We start from the raw sequence: 21448 nt of genomic DNA on the forward strand, positions 1-21448 counted from the left end.
AAATATATGTTGGGAATGGTATGAAACATAAGCTGTGAACCTTTTTGCTAGCTCAACAGCTCCGTCTCCCAGTTGTGTTTCAGGTTTCAGTTTCCATGCTTTTCTGTGCCTGTAAGATTAGTTTTGTTTATTGCCAATACACAATTCCTTTGAGATGTTTTCAGATGGGTTTCGTGCTCAAATACACTTTCATAGATACAGATTCTTTTCAAGTGCTTTGAGCTTTTTGTCCTAGGAGCCTGATATACGAACTGAACAAACACATTGGTGTTTGATCTGGGCTCTTCTCCCGTGCTCATGGGAGCTTATAATTTTCTAAGTAATTATTAAACTCATGATTTACCGTCTCCTGGTCTGTCCTTGTTTGGTAAGAATTGACAACAAATACCAAGATGTTAATGCTTTGGAGAAATTGTAATGTTTTCAAGATCCTAAGGGGATTTTTGTGGGGGTAGGGTAGTGCAATGCGAACATTCTTTGCTGAATTTTGAATTGCCTGCTTATACAGTCTGTTACAAGATTAAACAGATGACTAAAAATAGTAGAGATGCTCTATGAAAATAGTCGTTACACTGTAAACCTTGACTCTTCTTATAGATTAAAAGGCTTGGAACAAATTACAAAAGCCACTATGCTTGGTCACCTGCTTCCTGTCCTCCTGACGTCTCTAATGCATCCAAATCTGCAAACTCTAACCATGGCTGATGCCCTCATGCCTCAGCTGGTGCAGCTGGTTCTATACACGAGTCAGGTATGGCCTTTGTGAGAGCAGTTGTCAACAAAGGAAAAAAAGATGGCATATATGTTCTACGGTGCTGTAGATCTTTGTAAAATTTCTGCAGTGAGCGATCCACAGATCATAGTTTAACAATTGCTCAACACCTACAAAAGCTGATAATGCTGAATATTAAATTTGACTTGGTGCAAGATCTACTAAGGAATGATTTACTGTCAATAACAGCATATAATGTGATGGTTAATATAGTAAAACTATTTCCTGTTTAGATGATTCTAACACTGTATATTTTCTGCCACAGACTGCACTGCTGCTTAAAACTCAGTCTCCAGTTTTCTCAGAACTGAACATTTCCCCTGGTGCTGCATCAGACCAGAAAGGGAAGCTACTGCCTGACGAGAGGTGATTTTCTTTGCATCTGAGCCTTTCTGTGGGATAAAATATCTTAGCTGTACTGTTCATTTGACCGTTGCTGTGGGGCAAACCTTAAAGCAGCAATCTTTTTCTTTCTGAGGCATAGCTCTAATGGTTTTTAAGACTGTCTTACAGATATAGAAGATTTTATAAAAAAGCAATTAGTTCTGAATTTTTTTGCATATAGAATTAAATTATTAATATCTTCAGGCTGTTTGCACAGGATATGGTTTGTTTTGATTTCTCCCTCACCTGAAGCATTAGGAATTAATTCTAAATGTTCCTCTTAGAATAAATTAGGCTAAGGAAGACCATCATGAGAAAATGTAAATTATTCTGGCAGCCTGAGATACAGTATTAAAACCTTTAGAAAGATATTAAATGGTTTAATATACGTAGAGAAATATCACTATTTTAAGTCCTGCATTTAAATCCTGTGTCTCAGCTCAAGGTTAAACAGCTTCTGCTTGGAAACAAACACAGCTAAATTGAATAAAAAATGCTTATCATATGTACATGCAGTGTTGAAGAATTTGTAGTGCTGAACAGCTTGGGTAATGTTCAATATACTGTTGAAAACTCTGAAGAATTTATTTTCAGTTCTCTTGCAATTGTTAAGTTTCAGCAAAATATGAGTAATATTGTTTTATGACTGTAGAATCAGTTTTAGTTGCTGTCCTGGGAGGGAAGGTGCGTGTTATGCTACCACTTGTGTATTAGAATCCAAATACAGTACCATTTCCTTTTTTATGGTTCTGCATAGCTTGTTTCTCATAATTTGGAAAGAAGAAAGCAGAAAAGTTCAGATTTTACAGATTAGAGATGAACACGGTTATTTCCAATGTATGGAGTTCATGCAGTTTAAGTTCTGCGTGTTCTCTCAATACAGTTACGCCTAAAATTAAGAGTCAATACTTCTGTGTCCTTGTGTGTCAGCACTAACAGGTGATTTTATGGTTTGATGTCTGACTATATCGTTAAAATCTGCGTGTTGAGTTTTAGGACTGATTTTTTCACTGCTATTTCAGAATGCTGGAAGAGAAAGAAGAACCAGGTTTTCTTACGGGTTTGAAGATCCCTGCTCCCTGGGCTGCTGGGAAGACTGTAGAAACAGTTCATCCTGTCAGGGATAACTATAAATTTAAAGAAACTGTACATATTCCAGGAGCCCGCTGTTTATATCTTAGATTTGACAACAGATGTTCTTCACAATATGATTATGATAAGGTAAGCAAGGGCCAGCTCAGAATTTCTTTATATGTATATATATTCCTGTCGGCAGCACATCCCATTTTCATCCTTCTGCCCCTTGTCTTTTGTGGTGCCTTATTTCCATCCTGCATCAAGATAATGCAGGAGGTTTTTATTGATAGGAGCTTATTGGTACGCACTCTAATGTCATGATCTGCTTACTTCAAGGCTGTTAAGTGCAGGGATGCAGAGGTTATTTCATGTGTGGAAAGAATTCTTGAGTTTCATCTTAAGACTAGACTTAGCTAAATGATAGAAAATGTGCAACGAGTTGTTGACATGAAAAGACAGGAAGATGAAGATAAATTATTCATCTTTAATTCCTGTTATTCTCAAAGAAACAATCCAAAAAGAGTATATGCTTAATTCTTCTTGTGTATTGTTCCAGAATGTAGTAGCCAGAGATGGTCTCAATGTTTAAAACCTACCAGTTAGGAGGATCTTTTCTTAAGAGTTAGGCTCTGTATTTAGGAAATGTCCTCAAAAGTTATAAGAAGTGGGAATTATTTAACAGGAGAAGTCCAGTAGGATGCAGAGCTGGACAGGGGGTGTGAGTGTATGTGTTTTGGGTACCACACCCCAATTTTCATACCAACTCTTTAATTTTTAAGTTCACGTCATGATGGCTGAGATTGTCAGTTTGACTTCCTTCTCATTTTTGCTGTTGTTCAGTTTTTCTTGTATCTCAAATTTTAATCTAGCAGACAGTTTTGTAGATCAGCACAGTTTATTTAAAGTGGGCACAACTGGAAAGTTTACTCTTTTTTCCGTGATGCTGAGTGGCTTGTTCGCATGGATGAATATGAACAAGTACTTTAAATTTCAAGAACACGATTAAGAGCACTTATTTATTTTTTATAATCAGAATGCTACTTGCACTGCTTACTGATTGTTGCCCTATATTCTTCGACATAGAGCAAGTCCTGCCATAGTCACTCCCATTAGTTATTTATAAGCGTTTTTAATATCCATGTTACCCATTACTGGTTAAACTTCTCCAGAAAACTTTGGGCCTCATCGCATTCCCACTGAAGTCACTGACAAAATAACTTTGATGGGAGCAGGATCAATCCGTTTATTAGCGGAGAGGGAATATGTTCCGATTAGCTCAGCATATGGACTGGGAGTTAGGATTTCTCTTGACTTCTGCTCCCAGTTCCACTGCTGACTTAAGGCTGTGTGACCTTGGGGGCAAGTTGCTCAATTTCCTCTCTGCCTCAGTTTCCCCATCTGTAAAATGGGGATAATAATACTTGCCTACCCACCTCACAGGGCTGTTGTGAGGATTTGTTAATGTTGATAAAGCGCTTTGAAAATATAAAGCGCGGTGTAAGTGCTAAGTATTATTATTATTATTAGATTTTCTTGTTTTTCTCTTACAGTCTAACAGTGTATTTTATGTTTTGAAGTTGGTGATCTATGCTGGTCCTAACACAAACAGTAGGAAGGTTGCTGAGTATGGAGGCAATACACTGGGATATGGCAGCCGTAGTGTCTTAGGAACTGGTTGGCCGAAAGACTTAGTAAAGGTACAGTATTATAATCCAACAATATTTCACATAGAAAAATCCCCTTTGGAAACTGTCGAGTCCACTTTAACCCTTATAGCAGTGAAGTCCAAGCTTTTAAGTGTGCAGTTCCCTATGATGCAATCGCTTCTTAAGTGGGCTGTAATGTCCTTGGGGAGTAACTTTGGTTGTATGTTACGTGTGATGCTTCTCCTCGCGTTTACCTTGTTTTGTTATGTCTTATGGAATTCATTATTGGTGCGTTTCAGTGCCCTGATGGCACTGCATTTCTCACAAGAGCCTCTTCCCAGGAGGGACGTGTGCACAGGCTGAGGCCGTGCCTATTTTCTTAAGGTCTTTGGGCTCACTTGCACTTTTTTAACAGTAGCCCACAAATATAACAAGTAGTAAACATAGCAGCTTACCAACCCTTTGTGTTGGCTTTTACAGTAAAGCTGTGACTGAAAAATCCCTCAAACTTCTTGAAACTTCAGTATTTTAAGAATTTTACAGTATGTTCCCTCATTGTATGCAGTATGGGGAGGGTCTTAGATATTTGTGCTGCTGCATTGTCCCACGCTAAAAGTCGGCTTAGATGTCTAATAAAAAAGAACTTCAAAAAGAAAAATTAAGAAGTAATAAATTGGAAGGTAATTTAGAATCATAGGATCATTTAGGTTGGAAAAGATATCTTAAGATCAAGTCCAACCATCAGTTTCAGACGAGCACTCCATTGTTCCCAATTAATGGAGTTCATTGATTTTTTCGGATATAGCTTTTTGCTGCTGTTTTAGCAAAGTCTTCTGACTGATAGTGTTGACATTCTTCTCCTTGAAGAGCTTGTCTGTCTCCCTTCAGGAAGAGAACTGTGGGTTATCACATGCTTTTTTGCAGACAAGTAATGAAAGTTTTGATGAAAGTCAAGGCCAAGTAACAGAGACTGATAAATTCTGCTTTTGATTCTGCAGCTCCAGTGTTTTTTGGTTTTACTATAGTTACCCAGCAGCAAAATGAAAATCAAACTGTCCATTAAAAGGTAGCATTACAAAAAGGGAAGAATCTTAAATCAGACTATATAATTGGAGATAAAAATAATACCTAGATAACTGTCATTAAAAGCATTAATCCATAAAATAAGCACTTGTATAAAAAGCCCGTTTGCTTGCCTTAGTTTTTAAATGTATCTTCTTCTTTTTGTTTTTTTTCCCTCCTCCTCATCAAAATTTTAAGGTGGAAGGAGATACAGTCACCTTCTCCTTTGAAATGCGGAGTGGCCGCGAGCACAACACTCCAGACAAAGCTATGTGGGGCTTTGCTTGCACTGTTCGCGCACAGGTACTCAAACAGCAGATTCCGTGGGATAGGTTCAGCTTCAGTTTGTCTTCTGTCTGTTACCTACTTCGGATCGAGTAGAAATGTCTTCGTAGTTAGGCATTAACTTCTGAAATTGAAAAAAGTAATAGCTTATGTATTTTTTTAGTAAAGTAGCTAAGTTGGACATGCTTGGCTTCCTTAGCTCGAGGTGCCCTGTGGTACGCTCCGTAACCTGCTCACGGTATATAAGTTATACACCTTAGAGTATATAAGGTCATATAGTTATTACTAAATACGTCTCATGTATCTCGTATTGGGACTGGGCTTGGGTGGAGTCACTTTAATATCTCTTGCTGCTTGTAGATCAGGATTTCTTTGAAGAGATGGGTATTTTGTAACAACCTGGAAATCAGAGATTTAATAAGGGAATAATGATTCCAGCCTTTAAAGAAGAGAGGGGAGGGGCACTGGGATCAAACAAAAGGAAGCTTGAATCCTACTACTGGGAACGTAGGACTAGGTCTGTGAGATGAGGGGTCTGCAGGCCACAAAATGACTAAACCAAAAATAACTCAACCTTTTCTTTTCTTTTTTTTGGTTCAGGAAAATAGTGTTTAAGTCCTTTTCTTGTCTTGAGCTGTTCTTATGTATTGCTTTAAATTGTCACAACATTTTTACAATATATCTCTATATAAGAGACGTGATATAAATATATATAGTATATAAAAATTATATATAAAAATTTCCTGTCTTGAAATACATTGGAAAGGACTTCACAGTTGATTGTGTGCATCTTGTCTCTATTCCTGCTGCAGGAGTCTTCAGAGGATGTGTCAGGAGGTTTGCCGTTCTTAGTGGACCTGGCACTTGGCCTCTCTGTGTTAGCTTGTTCTATGCTGCGAATATTATACAATGGACCAGAAATTACCAAAGATGAAGAAACCTGTCAGGAGCTCTTGAGATCAAAACTATTACAAAGGTAAAAAAAAGAAAAAAGTTTATCCAAGTTGCTGTGTGGATGTTTTTCTGAGGGAATCTGATGTTTGTAATTGTGTTAAGTCTGGTGTTTTAGAATCATGGAATGGGTTGGGTTGGAAGGGACCTTAAAGCCCATCCAGTTCCACCCCTTGCCATGAGCAGGGACACCTCCCACTGGATCAGGTTACTCAGAGCCCCATCCAACCTGGCCTTGAACACCTCCAGGGATGGGGTAGCCACCACTTTTCTGGGCAACCTGGGCCACCGCCTCACTGCCGTCATCATGAAGAATTCCTTGCTGATGTCTAATCTAAATCTTCGCCTTTCCAATTTAAATCCATTCCCCCCATCCTATTACTATACTTATTGTACCAAGTCCCTCCCAAGCTTTCTTGTAGCCCCTTCAGGTACTGGAGGCTGCTATCAGGTCTCCCTGGAGCCTTCTCCAGGCTTAACCACCCCAACTCTCTCAGACTGTCATCATAGCAGAAGTGCTGTTTTAAGGTGGTTGTTTTGATAAGTTTTCATGCACGGTTTGTTCAGCAGTTCAACGTTGCCTGAAACTAAGGAAAAATTCAATAGAATAGAGGTTTTCTTTAGAGTTGAGTAAAGGAGGATTGGGCTGCTCTTGGTACAAGCCACACTTAAGTATGTTGATAGGTAGTCTGTCTTTGTAATGTGGTGTTGACTAATGTGCCTTTCTGAATGAGAGGGAAGAGTTGGGAAAAAGAAAATATTTAAAAACAAATCATTCTTTTCATCTGTTGTTATTTATTTTTCCAGGTGCCAATGGCAGGTGGAAGCTAACGGTGTAATATCTCCAGCTCTTACACCAAGTCCTTCTCCGTTGCCTCTTACTATAGATGAAGATAGAGAATTTACATATCCTTCTGATGTTCTAGTGCCTCCTGTTGGACACTATTTTGACCTGCCTAGGATCAGGCTGCCTCCAGGAATCATGATAAAGCTCAGGGAAATTTCAGGACGTGCTCGACCTCAATTTAGACCTAGTATAAAGTAAGCAGTCATTATTTTGCTCTGGTTTTCTAACTTGCCTTTTATTTTTTGAAATGTTTGGTGCCAAAGTAAGCGAAAACAATGGTAAGGATGCCACATGGCTATCAGGTATGATGGCATGCATATAATATTCTGTAAATACTTGTTTTAATCTAGTATATTTGTAAATATGAATGTCAAAGTTTATCCGCTATTCTTGGTTAATGAGTTTGGCTTTTCCTATAACCCTAGGGAAGTGATTCAGCCAGAAGTGATGGAGGAGATGGTAGTTTCGTGTGTGATTAAACATTTGAATTTGGTTGATGCGCTCCAGTCCCTGATAAACTTCCAGTATCAGGAAGAACATGCTGAAGAATATGATTTACTTTGTAAAATTATGGGAGAGACCTTTAAGAAGCTAAATGCCATGGAGAGACAATTGCAGGTAAAAATAAAAATCCATGAAGAAACAGACACTTTTTTAAGAAAAAGGTGTATTAACAGCATTTTAGAAGCAAGGAAATACAAAATGTACTCTAATATCTTCTCTCAAGATCTCTTCTACTCCTAAAAGATTAACAACCGCCATAAGTGTTATTTCTGTCCCTTTATTAGAGTGTGGCTGAGCTGGAGCAGAAGTGGCAGAATGAGGTAGATGATGCCATGCATGGGAAGCTGGAGAACAATGTCCCATTCTTTTATGATTATCACTTCAATGAGGTAAGCATTGTGGCTGCTGTGCATACTCATGCTTTGTGCTGCTCTCACAATCCATGCTCATCCTTCTTCTTGACTTTTAGAGCAAGATGAAAGAACTGGAACTTCTGTGTTCAATGAAAGAAGTTTCTTTTGATGGAAGCGATCTTGAGAATGTGGTCCTGGCATTAAGGTTAGTAGCTGGCTGTGGGGTATTTTAGTCAGGCAAGGTATTTAAACAGCTACTTGTTAACAAAGCGCTTATTTAGTTCTTTAAATCTTTCTGCTTTCTGCTTTGATGGCATAGGATAGTCAATGTTTATGTCTTCTTTAAAATATAACCTTTCTTACAGTAACACTTTGTTTCAGAAGACATTATAACATAATCGTGTTTGCTTCTTGTCCTTTTCTTTCATAACCTTAGGGAGAAGTTTTTTCAAGAGGTGAATTCACTGATACAGAAGACCTCTCATCCTCTAGCAAAAACAAAAGCATTAGTTAAGAGCTTGATGAACAGAGCAGAGCTGTTACTACACGTCACTATTGCAGCACAGTCTGGCATCACAAGAAGTATATCTGGTACCCCTGCAGAGACTCCAGGTATCGATCTCATCACCAGTATTGTACTTGCTTTCTTCTTTTTTTTCCCTAAAGATAACATTTTATTCCTTTTCTCTTATTTTCCCTCTTTCACTTAAAATAAAACCTTTTTTTTTTCTTTTTCAAATCAAATAAATTTTATGCTAAATGAAGTTGAGTTTTGTTTTCTGATTGGCATTATGATGATGATAAATTAAGGTCTAAGTAATAATACTATGTGGGATATTAACTTTGGTCTCCTGAATTACTGTGAAAAAAATGGTTAACCTAATCAAAGCAAAACTAACTTGAAACGATACCTGAAGACAAGGAAGTCCTCAGAACTGAGACACAAGTTCTTGCTTAGACTGTATTTTCCCCACTTTGTGTTATAGCTTTCGGTGGAACATCCACAGTGATTTTAAAACTCGTTTTAAATAACCTACACCAGGATTGATGTTCTTTCATATTGTATGATATTGCAGCCTGTAAATCAGCATCTGAAACAAAAGTGATCTCTCATGCAGTCCGCCAGCCCGTCTTCCTTCGCAGCATGTCAGCACCATCGGACTTAGAAATGATCGGTAATGAAGATATCGAGTTTGCTAGATCAAGTCAAAGGTATACAAAGGTTTATTCCACTAAGCTGTTTTACAATAATGTGACCTGTGTTGTTTAAAATCATCATAAATTATGCAAACATAGCACACTTTTTTCATTGGATCAACTTACTGCTGCCAGGTGTAATTATCCTGTATTCTTGTAGGCGCCGCCACGTTACAAGCCATAGAAGCAGCTCTTTCACTCTTCTGCAGTCACTGACCTTTGAGGATAGCAAAGATAAACCCACATACAGTGTCTTACTGGGGCAACTGTTCGCTTTCATTGGAACAAATCCTGACCAAGCGGTATGTCCTTTTCAGTGCTAAATCGTTTCAAATTCAAACCTTCACATAGAAGGGAGGTGTCTTGTTTGTGTCTCATTAACAAAAGCAAACACAATCCCGTAGGTATCCAGCAGCAGTTTTCTGCTGGCTGCTCAGACGCGGTGGCGGCGTGGGAATACGAGGAAGCAAGCCTTGGTGCATATGAGAGAGTTGCTGACGGCAGCTGTTCGGGTTGGTGGCGTGACACATCTTGTAGGCCCAGTGACCATGGTACTTCAGGGAGGACCAAGGTTTGTTTATGTCTCTGAAAACTATTAAATGTTTCAGTTTGTGTAGAAGATAGTAAATTGGTTTGTGTAAAGAAAAGCTAGGACAGCTCAAGTTTGCAGAACTAAGCTTGCAACAACCACTTTTTTTTGGCCCTTGTGGTGTGAAAAGATAAACTTCTAGGGAAAGCCTTTATTTGGCAGTAGATGATCTTCCCTTTCATACTGGATGACGTGTCCCCAGATATGTAGGGTATCGTACTCTCTCAATCGTGTCTGAGGTAAAACTACCATACTGTCCTGTTTGCATATATTCCATCTTAAAACATTGCAACTTGCAGTTTTGCTATTCAGTCTTCCTTGGGTAAATCTTAATTTGTGCTTATTTGTTTTCATTTTTTTTCAAGCTGTAGTTGGGAATTTGTTGATTTTATTTACCCTAGAAGGCCTACCATTTAAATATCTTAACTACCAACAGAATTGAAGAGCTCACGTGTGGCGGGATGGTAGAACAAGTCCAGGAAGCTTTTGGAGAGACTATGACATCTGTGGTCTCGCTGTGTGCTCGTTACCCCATTGCTTGTGCAAATAGCATTGGCCTCTTATGCACGATACCTTACACAAGGTATGGAAGTATTTCTTTCAGAAAGGGGAGGAGGGCATCCACAGGTGTCCTTATGAGGCTTTGTCTTAAGGAGAATTATGGCTTTGCCTTATGTTGTATACATGCACTCCCTTTCCTCATAACGAGTAGTATCTGAGAACGTCCTGTTGAATTTCCTCAGAATACAGAATTTTGTCTGGGGAGGGCGAGGGACACACAGAACCGTCTTTCTGCCAAGTGAAGTAATTAATTCCTGAGTTAACAGCAGGCTCTGGATTTTCATTCTGTTTGTTAGCGACTAACAAGTTACTTAAGTCTGGATTTCTGTTCTCATACAGGAGTGAAGAGAAGTGTTTGGTACGTAGTGGCCTGGTGCAACTTATGGACCGACTTTGCAGTTTAAGCAGCCAGACAGAATCCAGCTCAAATGAAAAACAAACTAAGAAACAGAAAGTGGCCACCATGGCTTGGGCTGCCTTCCAGGTGCTGGCCAACCGCTGTGTGGAATGGGAGAAAGAGGAAGGTAGGAGCACTGCCAGCTATATTTCTGCTGTGTGTGGTGGAATCATGCAAGTGCCCGAGAAGTGGTGTAGAAGTATTTAAAATAGGGCATTCACTCACCATGACTTGAATACTGTTTGAGTTCATTAGAACACACAAGTGGATACGCAAATAAGTTGGTTTTCTTGTTTTTTTTTTAATTCGAGCTTTCTTCCTTCTCATGGGAGTGTTTATGTTGTAGATAATGTCAAGTCTGCCACTTAGTTCTTTCTAGACATAACCAGAGAACCCAGAGACCGTGAACAATCATTTATGCCTTTTTCCTCGGTTAGGATTCACCCGTAACATACATAAATTTGTAGACATGTGACTATTGCCTAATGGGTCATAGATGTTGTGTCAGGTTTTGGTAGATGTGTCCATTCGTTTTTGTTTATTACAATTGTGTATTCTTGCATTACTTTTAAAGGTGGTTCAACAGAAGCTGTTCACTCTGGTCTGGCTCGTCAAGTCTCCAGCCTTCTTACCAACCACCTTGCACGAGCTACCGAGTGTTGTGGTAATCAAGCTGCAGGAAATGATGCGCTTCAAGATGTTCTCAGTCTTCTTAATGATCTGTCAAGGTACTAGGCCTTGTCTTTGGAGTATTCTTTTCTATGAGTGAAAGGAGGAGAGGGTTCTTCTTGATTTTTTATTTATTTTTTTTTTTTTTAACTGTAGTGAAGTCAACTTTCACATCCATTCTAAAACTTGATTGTAATCTGGCACTTAGCGTTTAATCAGTGCTATCAGGTTATTAAGAACTGCTGCACATAAGGTTTTGTCAGACACTGTATTTTTTAATTACATCTTGTAAATTATACATTAATTTGGCTTTCACTTCAAGAGCATCATCAAACAGTCTTTTTTTTTCCCAAACAGCAGTTACCTGTGTTTTTCCCTTTCAGGAGTCACATAGGTAAAGCAATCTTGAGCCAGCCAGCCTGTGTGTCCAAGCTTCTTTCACTTCTCTTGGATCAGCGTCCTTCTCCAAAGTTGGTCCTTATAATCCTCCAGTTGTGTCGTGCTGCACTACCTCTCATGAGTGTTGAGGACTGTGGAAATGTGGAATTGCCTCCTTGGAGTTATTCTGTACCATCTCTGAACAGTGAGCAGGATGATCCCAGTGACCCAGCCTCCAAGATTGCTTCTCTGCTGTTGGCAAAGCTGGCAGATTATGTAGTACCAGGTACCAGCATCTTTTTGGCATCATGCTAATATGAGAAACTGCCCAGCAAGTCCTATTTCTGCAAGGAGCTTTTGTATCGGTGCAAAGCTCAAGTAGGAAAAGGTATATGATATGTCAGCGTTGAAAGAGGAAAACTCTGTGACCTTCCATCTGCCTCTCAATTTAACTGCTCTCAGACTGAAGTGTGTGTCACAGTGATGTTTTAGATACATCTCAGGTGTGTGAACATTAGTTTCAAGGGCAAGAAAGTTTGTTGATGGAGCTGATGATTGTGTGTTTTTCTTTGGTTTGATTTTTTTTTCCTTTCTACTTCAAGGATGCCAGACAGTTCTTTCTCCAACTGCCTCTGAGCCGGATACTACTTTGGCCAAAGCCAGCCCTAAAAACTCCATAAAAGGTGATAAAGATCCTGGAGAGGAAAGCGAGGCAGTGGATGGTAAACTTTCTATTTTTATTCATAAGCGGGAAGACCAGTCATCCCACGAAGTCCTTCAGCCGTTACTCAGGTAATCTCAACTCGCAGTATTCAAATTAGCAACCAATTTAGCCAAATCCATTCCCCATCTTTGTTTAGTGCTACAGCTGTAGAAAAATGCATCCTAGACATCACAGTAAATGGGAAAGCAAAATGTTTTCTCAATTTGTTGTGTTTACTGGCAAAATAACAAGATAATATGAAAATGGTTTATAGGGCTGATGCTTGGTGTACTGTTACCTGGATAAAAATCTACATCACTGTATGGAATTATTGGTGGGGCAGCAGCAGAAAGAATCTAAATCCACTGCTTCCTGGACTTAGAGGTCTGTTTTTGTAGCAGACTAATAATGATGAGAGCAGCAAAGCTGGAACTGGGTAGAGTGTACAGATATATGAAAGGAGGAGAGAGATGCGAACTATGAAGTTTTGGTTTTGGCTTCTTTAGGAGCTATGTGAGCCACTACCAAAGGAACATAAAAACATGTTAATCTGTCAGAAGACAATCACATGAAAAATCAGCTGCTTAAATGATGCTCCAACAGAAAAAATGAACATGTCTTGTTAGATGATTACAGACTACACAGGGCTAACAAATAGAACTATCAAAGCAAAATGGTTTTAAAAGCATTGCTTTTAGTAATGCATATGCTGGATAGTAATTTACTATTACAGCTTCTTTAGTTTTCTTACTACCTACCTGGATTTTGAAATCGCTGAGTTTCAAACAGCCAACATTATCACCTCTTGCGCTTTGTACCATTTTCTCCAACTCCAAGTTGGTGTTGAATCCATGCCCTAAAAAATATTCTAAATCTTACAGCTGTTGAGTGTTCTTAGGTGAAAGGTTTACTTAACCCTCAGGCATTTGTGTTCAGTAAGAGCCAATATAATGTTGCTTCTTTTTGAGGAGGAAAGGGTTAAATTGCTATGCAAATAACTATGTTCATTAGTACTGAGATCTCTTTGTAAATCGCAGCACAATTGGGTATGTCCATAGCTATCAAGTATTCCTGTTACTGTTGAGCCATCCCATTGAAAGGGTTGCTTTCAAGTCATTTAAAAAGACACATAATATATTAAATTGGACCGTGTAGTTCAGCTGTTTCATTCATTTTCTACCAATGAAAGCAAAGCTAATGTGTTTTATTTTTGCTTTAATAGTAGCTCAGAAGGTCGTCCATTCCGACTGGGAACAGGAGCCAATATGGAGAAAGTGGTGAAAATGGATCGAGATATGACAAAAGTAAGAAAAGGAATACCTAAAGAATTATTGAACATCCAGTCAGAATTCTTGTTTTTTACAGATGTAAATCCTCAATTAAATGTTGTTTAATTTGCAGGACTGTTCAGAAAGATAGCATCAATAATGTTAGCATTCTGTAGTTATTAATGGAAATACAGGGGTAAATGATGAAAAACAATTTCAACTCGTGCTTCCTTTAACTACTGCAGATCATGTGTAAGCCACTTAATTATTCTCTTTCCTGAAGTGTTTAATGCACATAGTGTGAATCTTAAATCGCAGACTTACATGAAGTTATATATATTTTCAGACATGTTCTCGAGTATTTGCCTCAGAAGTACTCGCTTGTGGCTTTTTGATCAGAGGAGTGAAACTGTACTGTTAAGGCCAGAATGGAATACTAAAAGCAGTGACTCTGCATTGATCTCTGATCTCTTGTAGATGAGAAAAAACAACAGTAAGGTTTTTCTTGTGTCTGTGACTAATACACACACCAGAGGATGACTTGATCTGTTCTCAGTACTTTTACCTACGCAGAGGGAGGCGAGTTAAATGCATCACATGTTGTGGCCGAATAGAGCTAATGTTAGTATTTGTCTCTTGTACAACAATCTTATTTTCAGAGTGGCTGCTGTGAAGTTATTACAGAAGAAGCTGCTGCAGCCCTTCGGAAGGCAACCAAGTGGGCACAGTCTGGTCTAATAGTTAGTGTTGGGCCACCCATCGAAACCGTCAATCCAGAAACTACTAGTGGATTGTCCACTGGGGACAAAAAGAAGACTGCGCAAACATCTATTTGCAGGGAGAGAAATTCTGAGCTTGCCAGGTAGGTCACTGAGTCTATAGCTACAATCAAGACTGTTTTTCTGTATACCAGCATTTGTGGTGCTCTAGAAGGTAATCTGGGATGTTCATAAACTTCCATTTTTAAGCAGTGTTAACAGCTGAAGCTTTTCCTTTTCTTATTTTGAAATTAATGGGCTGATTGTTTTCTCCTTCTGTTCAGGACGGATCCTGTGAGGCCATTCATTAGTGGTCATGTTGCAAACAGCATGGCAGCAGAGGTGATCGCTTTGCTGCATAGCTTGTTGATGGCACCAGAATCAAATGCAGCTCAGATATGGACGACCACTGCTGAAAAAGTAAGCTAACAGAAAATTAAGTGTCAAGTTCTGCACCAAGCGTGTATGGACTAGTTAAGAGAACTTAATTATTGGCAATTTCCTAAGGTACTCCTCTCCAATTTACTACTTCTAACACTTCAAACTGGGATGTGTAACTGCATAGAAGCAGCCCTTTCTAGAAGGGGGTGTCTGTCTGACATCTTAGGGTGGAATAAATACAAAATTATCCAGTGTTAGTGTGTGTTGTCATTCACCTGGTGCTCTTTTTACTAATTAATAATACTGTTTGTTCAGGGAGTTATCTTGCCTTTGCCATGTAGTTATTCTACCTCTGCTAGTCAGTCCTCTTTGCACTGAACTCTGAGGGTCGAAAGTGTTGACTGAAAAGTACAGCTTTTATGTTTCTCAGAATCCTGTATGTGTTGCTTAGGCTAAATCCTTAAGTGAAGACTTGCTAAGATTATAAAAATTCTGATTCTAAGTTATTTGGGAATGAAACTGCCTTTGGTGTTCACACTTCAAAGAACTTGGAATGTTCTGAATTATATAATTCTCTTCAAGAACAAAAATAATTCATCTAAGATTCTGTGTGGGCTAGAGGCACAGGGTATTGCTTTTTGTTTGAATTGTGCTTTGAAGTCATTATCTGGTATTTTTGCTTCTGTCTTCAGGTTCTGTCTCGGGCTCTGATGTACATTCCGCAACTCGGGAAATATGCAGAGAGTATTTTGGAGAACGGGAGTAGCAGTGGAAGGAAACTTGCTAAACTTCAAAGAATTGCTCGACAGGCAGTAGCTGCCCTTTGTGCTCTGGGTGGCTTTAAGGAGACTATTAAAATAGGTTCTGAAGTTCAGGTAATTCGGCGCCATTCACATTTTGTCTCTTAAATGAGGACTGGCGCTTTTGACAATGTTTTACCGGCGTTGGCATACTTGTGACGCAGTGTGCAGGTTGCCTGCAGTTGTGAAGCAGGTTCAGTTATGGAGACTGCTTTTGTGTGTTATTCCCTTCTCCTAAAATACCCAGCTCTAATTGTGTGTTGAGTTGGTGGAGTGGTGTCAAACACTCTCTGTTTCTTGTGTGTAAAGCCTTAAACCTTACACAGCCCTTCCTTGGTTGTAGGTTTTAGGTAAAGGAATAGCAGGAAGCATTGGAGTTGTGGCCTCTATTAATGAACAAGAAGGTATAGCAACGGTCAAATTTCCACCTACCAGTATAGACGGTAGAAAAACCTCACAAGCGTCAGACACATTAACTATTCCATTGTCTAGGCTCTGTGTTCCAAGATCTGAGGTACGGTAGTTTTAAGATTCCAATATTAAGTATAATATCTATTATTTCTTTTGTCACAGCATATTGGCAATTAATCCAACTTGTAAAAAGTCTGTTTCATCTTTGAGTAAACGTTATTTGTAAAGTTTGCCTCATTATTTGAAACATATCTTAATAATATCAATATTTAAGTTCTCGTTCAAGTAGCGTGGATATTCATCTTTTGATGCTTAAAGATGTTCCATTGCATATTGTATTGGTTTTGTTAGACTTTGTTTCTGGTTTTGCTTTTCTTTAACTGGTGTTTGGTGCTGGTTTTGTGATAGTACAAAATGAGAATTAACTCCAGGTAATAAAACACCCTCATTTCTTAGAAACTAACTACTTGAATTTAACTTTTTACCATGCCCCCCCACCATCAGGCATTGCCTCTTCATAAACTGTCCATTACTGAGAAGGTAGTACAGGCAGTCCAGTCCATGTTGCTTCCTCAGGAGGGAAGTCTATCTATTCACACCTCACTTCCTGCAACAGGAGATGGCTCAACTCCAGTAATGGCAGTGGTCCGGCTTCTTGCTGAAATAAGAACCAGGTGAGTTGTTGGGTTCTGGACAGCCCCTCAGTCTCTTTTGATACTGTACACAGGTGTTCAAGAAAACTGCATGTGTTCTTGCTTTCTTCCTCTGTGGGTATTGGTATGAGAGCAGGGGACAAGGCAAAAATTCTAGTTTGCTTCCTTAAGTACATTGAGGGTTGTTAAAATGAGCAGCAAAATACAGTGCCTCCTGTAACACTGATAATGCATTAAGCAACTGCTTCGTATAAGTAATTGTTATGAAGAAGAGGAGAGCTGTCATTGTGGAAGTTCTAACGGACAGCAAAGCAACCCAGCAAAGAAATAGAGCAGTCAGCATGCTGTCTTTTAAAACAGTCTTGATTTCAATACATGTAAAGACAACTTTGAATTCAGCGTACACTTGTGTAATGCTTTTAAAATACTGTTTTTCCATTAAGAGCGTGCCTGGTGATGGCTCAGCTGTTAGAAGACAGCTCATTCTGTGAAGAGTTCATTCAACAGTGTCCAGCTGCTGTAGAAGTTCTTAATTTGGTAGCACAGGAGTGCAGCCCTGGTAGGTATTCAGTGTGTTCTTGCAGCTTCATTGTTGTATTCAGTTCAGAGATGTAATGGCTTTTAAAACTACTTCAGCGTGTTCTTTTCCAGCTGTTTGCAGTCTGATAGCTAGCACAGTGCAGCACGTCTTGTCACAGCTGCAGGGCTGACAGTGTAAGAGTAGCTAAGAACTGGACTAAATTGTTTAAACCATTAGGGATAAAGTTTAGGCCTGAACTAGATTATCCGGTGTGTCACAGAAGGTGCAAATCCAGGGACTAACTCTCTTCTGCTAAGCTTCTGAACCCACTCCACTTCTCTTGCTTCCAGCGTAACCTCCTCTGTATTCCTTGGCGTTATCATTTATGTTTTCTTTTTAAGACTCTTCTGCTATTTTTTATAGTGCTTTCTTATGTTCCATCTTATATCCATTGCTCTTGTTTAAGGATAAGCAGTGGACCTGGCAGGAGTCTTAGTTCAAGGTCAAGTTTTAGGCATGTGTCAGAGTCAGAAGAGCGGCTGAAGCGAAGAATGTTAGGATAGGAACCAAGTGGATTTCAGCACAACTTCCAGTGGAAAAAGGGAGCGTACTGATTTTTTGACAGCAGGCATAAATTCTTTTGACTTCCTGCTTTTGCTGGGTTATAAACTTGCTCACTAAAATGAACTTTATATCTTAATTCAGATAGCAATGTCTTTGTTAACCAAAGAAATATAATTGCTTGTATACAGTAGATTTTGTCCTTAATTTTGTTGATTGTTGATTGGGTTAACAATGTCTTTGTTAACCAAAGAAATATAATTGCTTGTATACAGTAGATTTTGTCCTTAATTTTGTTGATTGGGTGAGACTTTTTTATGAGATCTCTTAAAACGCAGGTGTCCTATTTGCTTTTTTTTACTGGATATTAAAGTTGTTGGGCTGAAGTAACTACATTTGCTTGGAAACTCATGACTTGCTTTGGTTTGTTGTTGCAGGGGAGAGGCTTCTTGTTGTAGAAATGCAGTGTGAAAGGTTACGAATGTTATATCGTGACTGTGCTCGACCTCCCCCTCCTCCACTCCAAGCAGACAGGAGGCAGGTGAGCACAGAAACAGTGCTGAGTCTTCTGCCCCTTGCAGATGAAACCAGCCACCCAGTGCAGAGGGTCTGCCTGTGGTGCTGGAGGCAAACCAGTTGGGTGCTTATTTAAACACTTAATTAGTCTGAATTTCTGTAACAGGGTGTGATTTGTTGTAATTGTAGATATGGTAGTTGCATGTGTTGCATTAAATGTGCACTTGATCAAAGAATGGATCGTTAGATTTCAGTGGGTGATTTCAACTGTAATTGGTAGAATAAAATACTCTGTTCTTGCTTGTAGCCCAAAGAAATCACTTGGAGCCCATCGAGAGTATTTCCCCCTGTGCGAGCATGCATGTTTTCATCGCATCTCGCAGCTGTGACCTTTTTGGCTGATCCTAGCGCAGGTGGAGGACTTCCTCGGGGCACATTTATCTATGCCACTTCACCAGTTCCAGTACAGGTAAGAACACGACTATACGATTTCATATTCAGTAGTGCAAGAAAAAGGTAAAATCTTTTCTATTTTACCCATGTTTTGTAAACTTTTTTTTTAAAAAATATGATTGTTTTTATTTCTAGGCACCATCATTCTACTGGGAAATTGAAATCGTTTCCTATGGAGATACAGATGATGACACTGGACCAATAGTTTCATTTGGATTTGCTACAGAAGCTGAAAAACGGGATGGTGCTTGGACAAACCCAGTAGGCACCTGCCTTTTTCACAAGTACGTTGGAGATGTACATAAAAAATCACAGTCTTGCTCTGTGCATTTGTATGCTCCTTAAGGAGGAGTATGGCGAGCACATTGTGGTAGGCAACAGACAAGTTTTAATTGAAATGTTAAAATGGTGAATTAGAATGTCTCCTTACTGAAGCAAAAGCGTTGGGTTGCCTTTTGTCGTTACTGCAGCTACCCAGACTTCAGCAGGTGGCGAATCGTAGTCCTTATTTGTTTCAGTGCATGCTTTAATCATCTTCTTGTGTTACATCTTAGCAATGGGCGAGCAGTGCACTACAATGGCTCCAGCTTGCTGCAGTGGAAGAGTGTTAGACTGGATGTGACTCTCTCTCCTGGTACGTAGGAGTACCACTAACTTGCTTATCTGGTAAATCAGAAAATCCCCTAAATGTAAGGGAAACTGTGGCTGAGCAAACAGATTAAATTCATGTTCTGCTTTTGGTGTTTGTATTTTTCTGCAGGTGATGTAGCAGGAATTGGATGGGAAAGAACAGAAGGAACTCCACCCCCTCCAGGGCAGCCAGCTAAAGGCAGAGTTTATTTTACATATTGTGGGCAGCGACTTGGGCCCTATTTAGAAGATGTCTCTGGTGGAATGTGGCCAGTTGTCCACATTCAGAAAAAGGCAAGCTTTTAACAGAAATATATTGCTTGAGATATATCCTTTCAGAAATATTGAAAACCTTATATAGAAAGGCTCCAGGAAGACCTTATTGCAGCCTTGCAGTACCTGATGGAGTCGTAAAAGAAAGCTGGGGAGGGAATTTTTACAAGGGTATGGAGTGATAGGAATGGGGAGAATGGATTTAAATTGGAAAGGGGAAGGTTTGGATTAGACATTAGGAAGAAATTCTTCACCATGAAGGTGGGGAAGCACTGACCTAGGTTGCCCAGGGAGGCTGTGGCTGCCCCATCCCTGGAGATGTTCAGGGCCAGGTTGGATGGGGCTTTGAGCAACGTGATTCAGTGGGAAGTGTCCCTGCCCGTGGATGGACTTTAAGATCCCTTCCAACCCAAATTATTCTATGGTTCTGTGAAAGCATTGAGCCTCTTTACCTATCTACAAAAAAGTAGAGTGATAATTTTTACCTTTGTGGAGGTGGGATAAGGTACTCTGTTGCCCTTCTCATGTTCCTGTATGTTTTGTCATTATTTTGACATTTTTCTGCAGATTAGGACAGTAACGTGCAGTTGGCTTGATGGGATGGCATTATCCTGTGTTAGTAGCCCTTCTGCTAGTATTCCTTCCCAGCAGTGACCTTGCTTCAAAGTATGGTAGCGAAGTGTGCTGTATCTTGAAGCTTGAAAAAAGGAAAGTTCAAAGTTTGTGTTTAGAAACTTAATACTTTCCCTGCTGCATTCCAGTCTTACAGCTAGTGATGCTGGAAAAACCATACGGCATGATGTGATCAGCTCATCCCTTTCCTCTTTTTAAAACTCAGCTAAAGAGAACGATCAAAACAACCTACAGCTCATCTTAATGCTTTTATCTTGCAGAACACAAAGGTCCGCGCTAACTTTGGATCTCGCCAGTTTGCCTATGCTGAAGGCCAAGCTCACAGGAACGCTGCTGATCTGTGCATTGACCTCGCCGAAGAAATAAGTGCCAACTTTGAAGCGTTGCCTTTTGCCATGGCTTCAGATAGCGATAACGATGCTGGCACCAGCATAGCCTCTGATCCTGGGACCCACGGGCCTCCTTGTAGAATTGTTGCCATTGCCAGGACTCAACAACGTAAAGTGATAATTAATGTTTTTTACAAACTTTTTTTAGGAGAAATTTCAGTCAGTTAAATAGGGTTTAAGCTCCTCCTGGCTCCAGTCCTTAGGTACTGCCTGTTTAGGTAAAGCAGTACAACACACATTGTCAGATACGTGCTTGTTTGATCTTAGACAAAGAATTAAAAAATTATTACTTTGATCTTCCTTTATGTGGGCACGGAAGATTCCACGGCCGCATACGTGCAGGATAGTACGGCTGATGTCTTTGCACTCGTTGGGAGGAAACGGTGGGACCGTTAAGCAAGAAACCCTGAGACAGTTAGGTGGGAGGAAAAAACACAGAGCTGAGCTGTGTGAGAAGAACTTTTGGGATAGATAAAAGATAATTTGTAGCAAGTAGAGTTGTGCTGAATGGCTGTAGCTGCGGGATCCTGAGAAGTGGAAAATCACTGGGTTAGCTGCTAACAAGGCAGATAAGGGTATATAAAGCTTTGCTTGTGCATAATAAAGGGATTTCATTTTTGACTCTGAACGCAGTCTGTGCCTTCAGTTGCCACACCTTTATAGGAACACACTAATTATTCTTAGGGCAACTGCAATAAGGAATTACCTTATTTGGGCTTACAATACAATGAAATGTGGTAGCTAATTGAATCAGCTGATTGATTATGCTGTGTCAGAATGTATTACTGTCCGTAGCCCGATTGGAGACTGTGGAATGCAATCTATCT

General features: G+C 39.6%; 1 protein-coding gene across 4 annotated transcripts in view; it reads left to right on the forward strand.

The window, feature by feature from the left end:
- HECTD4 (HECT domain E3 ubiquitin protein ligase 4) overlaps window positions 1-21448 on the forward strand; it is a 73968-nt gene that overhangs the window by 32372 nt on the left and 20148 nt on the right. For 2 of the 4 annotated variants that reach the window (XM_054082583.1, XM_054082584.1), the window contains exons 19-50: window positions 598-751; window positions 1038-1138; window positions 2179-2377; window positions 3784-3930; window positions 5140-5244; window positions 6039-6202; window positions 6985-7218; window positions 7450-7642; window positions 7813-7917; window positions 7998-8086; window positions 8318-8493; window positions 8958-9093; window positions 9239-9380; window positions 9483-9649; window positions 10104-10250; window positions 10568-10752; window positions 11200-11353; window positions 11678-11958; window positions 12275-12464; window positions 13598-13679; window positions 14303-14505; window positions 14686-14821; window positions 15475-15657; window positions 15926-16096; window positions 16498-16667; window positions 17090-17205; window positions 18165-18268; window positions 18551-18712; window positions 18832-18980; window positions 19251-19330; window positions 19457-19620; window positions 20493-20730. In XM_054082583.1, the coding sequence (XP_053938558.1) occupies window positions 598-751; window positions 1038-1138; window positions 2179-2377; window positions 3784-3930; window positions 5140-5244; window positions 6039-6202; window positions 6985-7218; window positions 7450-7642; window positions 7813-7917; window positions 7998-8086; window positions 8318-8493; window positions 8958-9093; window positions 9239-9380; window positions 9483-9649; window positions 10104-10250; window positions 10568-10752; window positions 11200-11353; window positions 11678-11958; window positions 12275-12464; window positions 13598-13679; window positions 14303-14505; window positions 14686-14821; window positions 15475-15657; window positions 15926-16096; window positions 16498-16667; window positions 17090-17205; window positions 18165-18268; window positions 18551-18712; window positions 18832-18980; window positions 19251-19330; window positions 19457-19620; window positions 20493-20730 (5027 nt within the window). The remainder of the gene's footprint in view (window positions 1-597; window positions 752-1037; window positions 1139-2178; window positions 2378-3783; window positions 3931-5139; window positions 5245-6038; window positions 6203-6984; window positions 7219-7449; window positions 7643-7812; window positions 7918-7997; window positions 8087-8317; window positions 8494-8957; window positions 9094-9238; window positions 9381-9482; window positions 9650-10103; window positions 10251-10567; window positions 10753-11199; window positions 11354-11677; window positions 11959-12274; window positions 12465-13597; window positions 13680-14302; window positions 14506-14685; window positions 14822-15474; window positions 15658-15925; window positions 16097-16497; window positions 16668-17089; window positions 17206-18164; window positions 18269-18550; window positions 18713-18831; window positions 18981-19250; window positions 19331-19456; window positions 19621-20492; window positions 20731-21448) is intronic. The other 2 variants (XM_054082585.1, XM_054082586.1) reach the window with 1 other exon arrangement.

Source organism: Cuculus canorus, chromosome 17 (genome assembly GCF_017976375.1).
Source record: "Cuculus canorus isolate bCucCan1 chromosome 17, bCucCan1.pri, whole genome shotgun sequence".
Taxonomy (NCBI): Eukaryota; Metazoa; Chordata; class Aves; order Cuculiformes; family Cuculidae; genus Cuculus; species Cuculus canorus.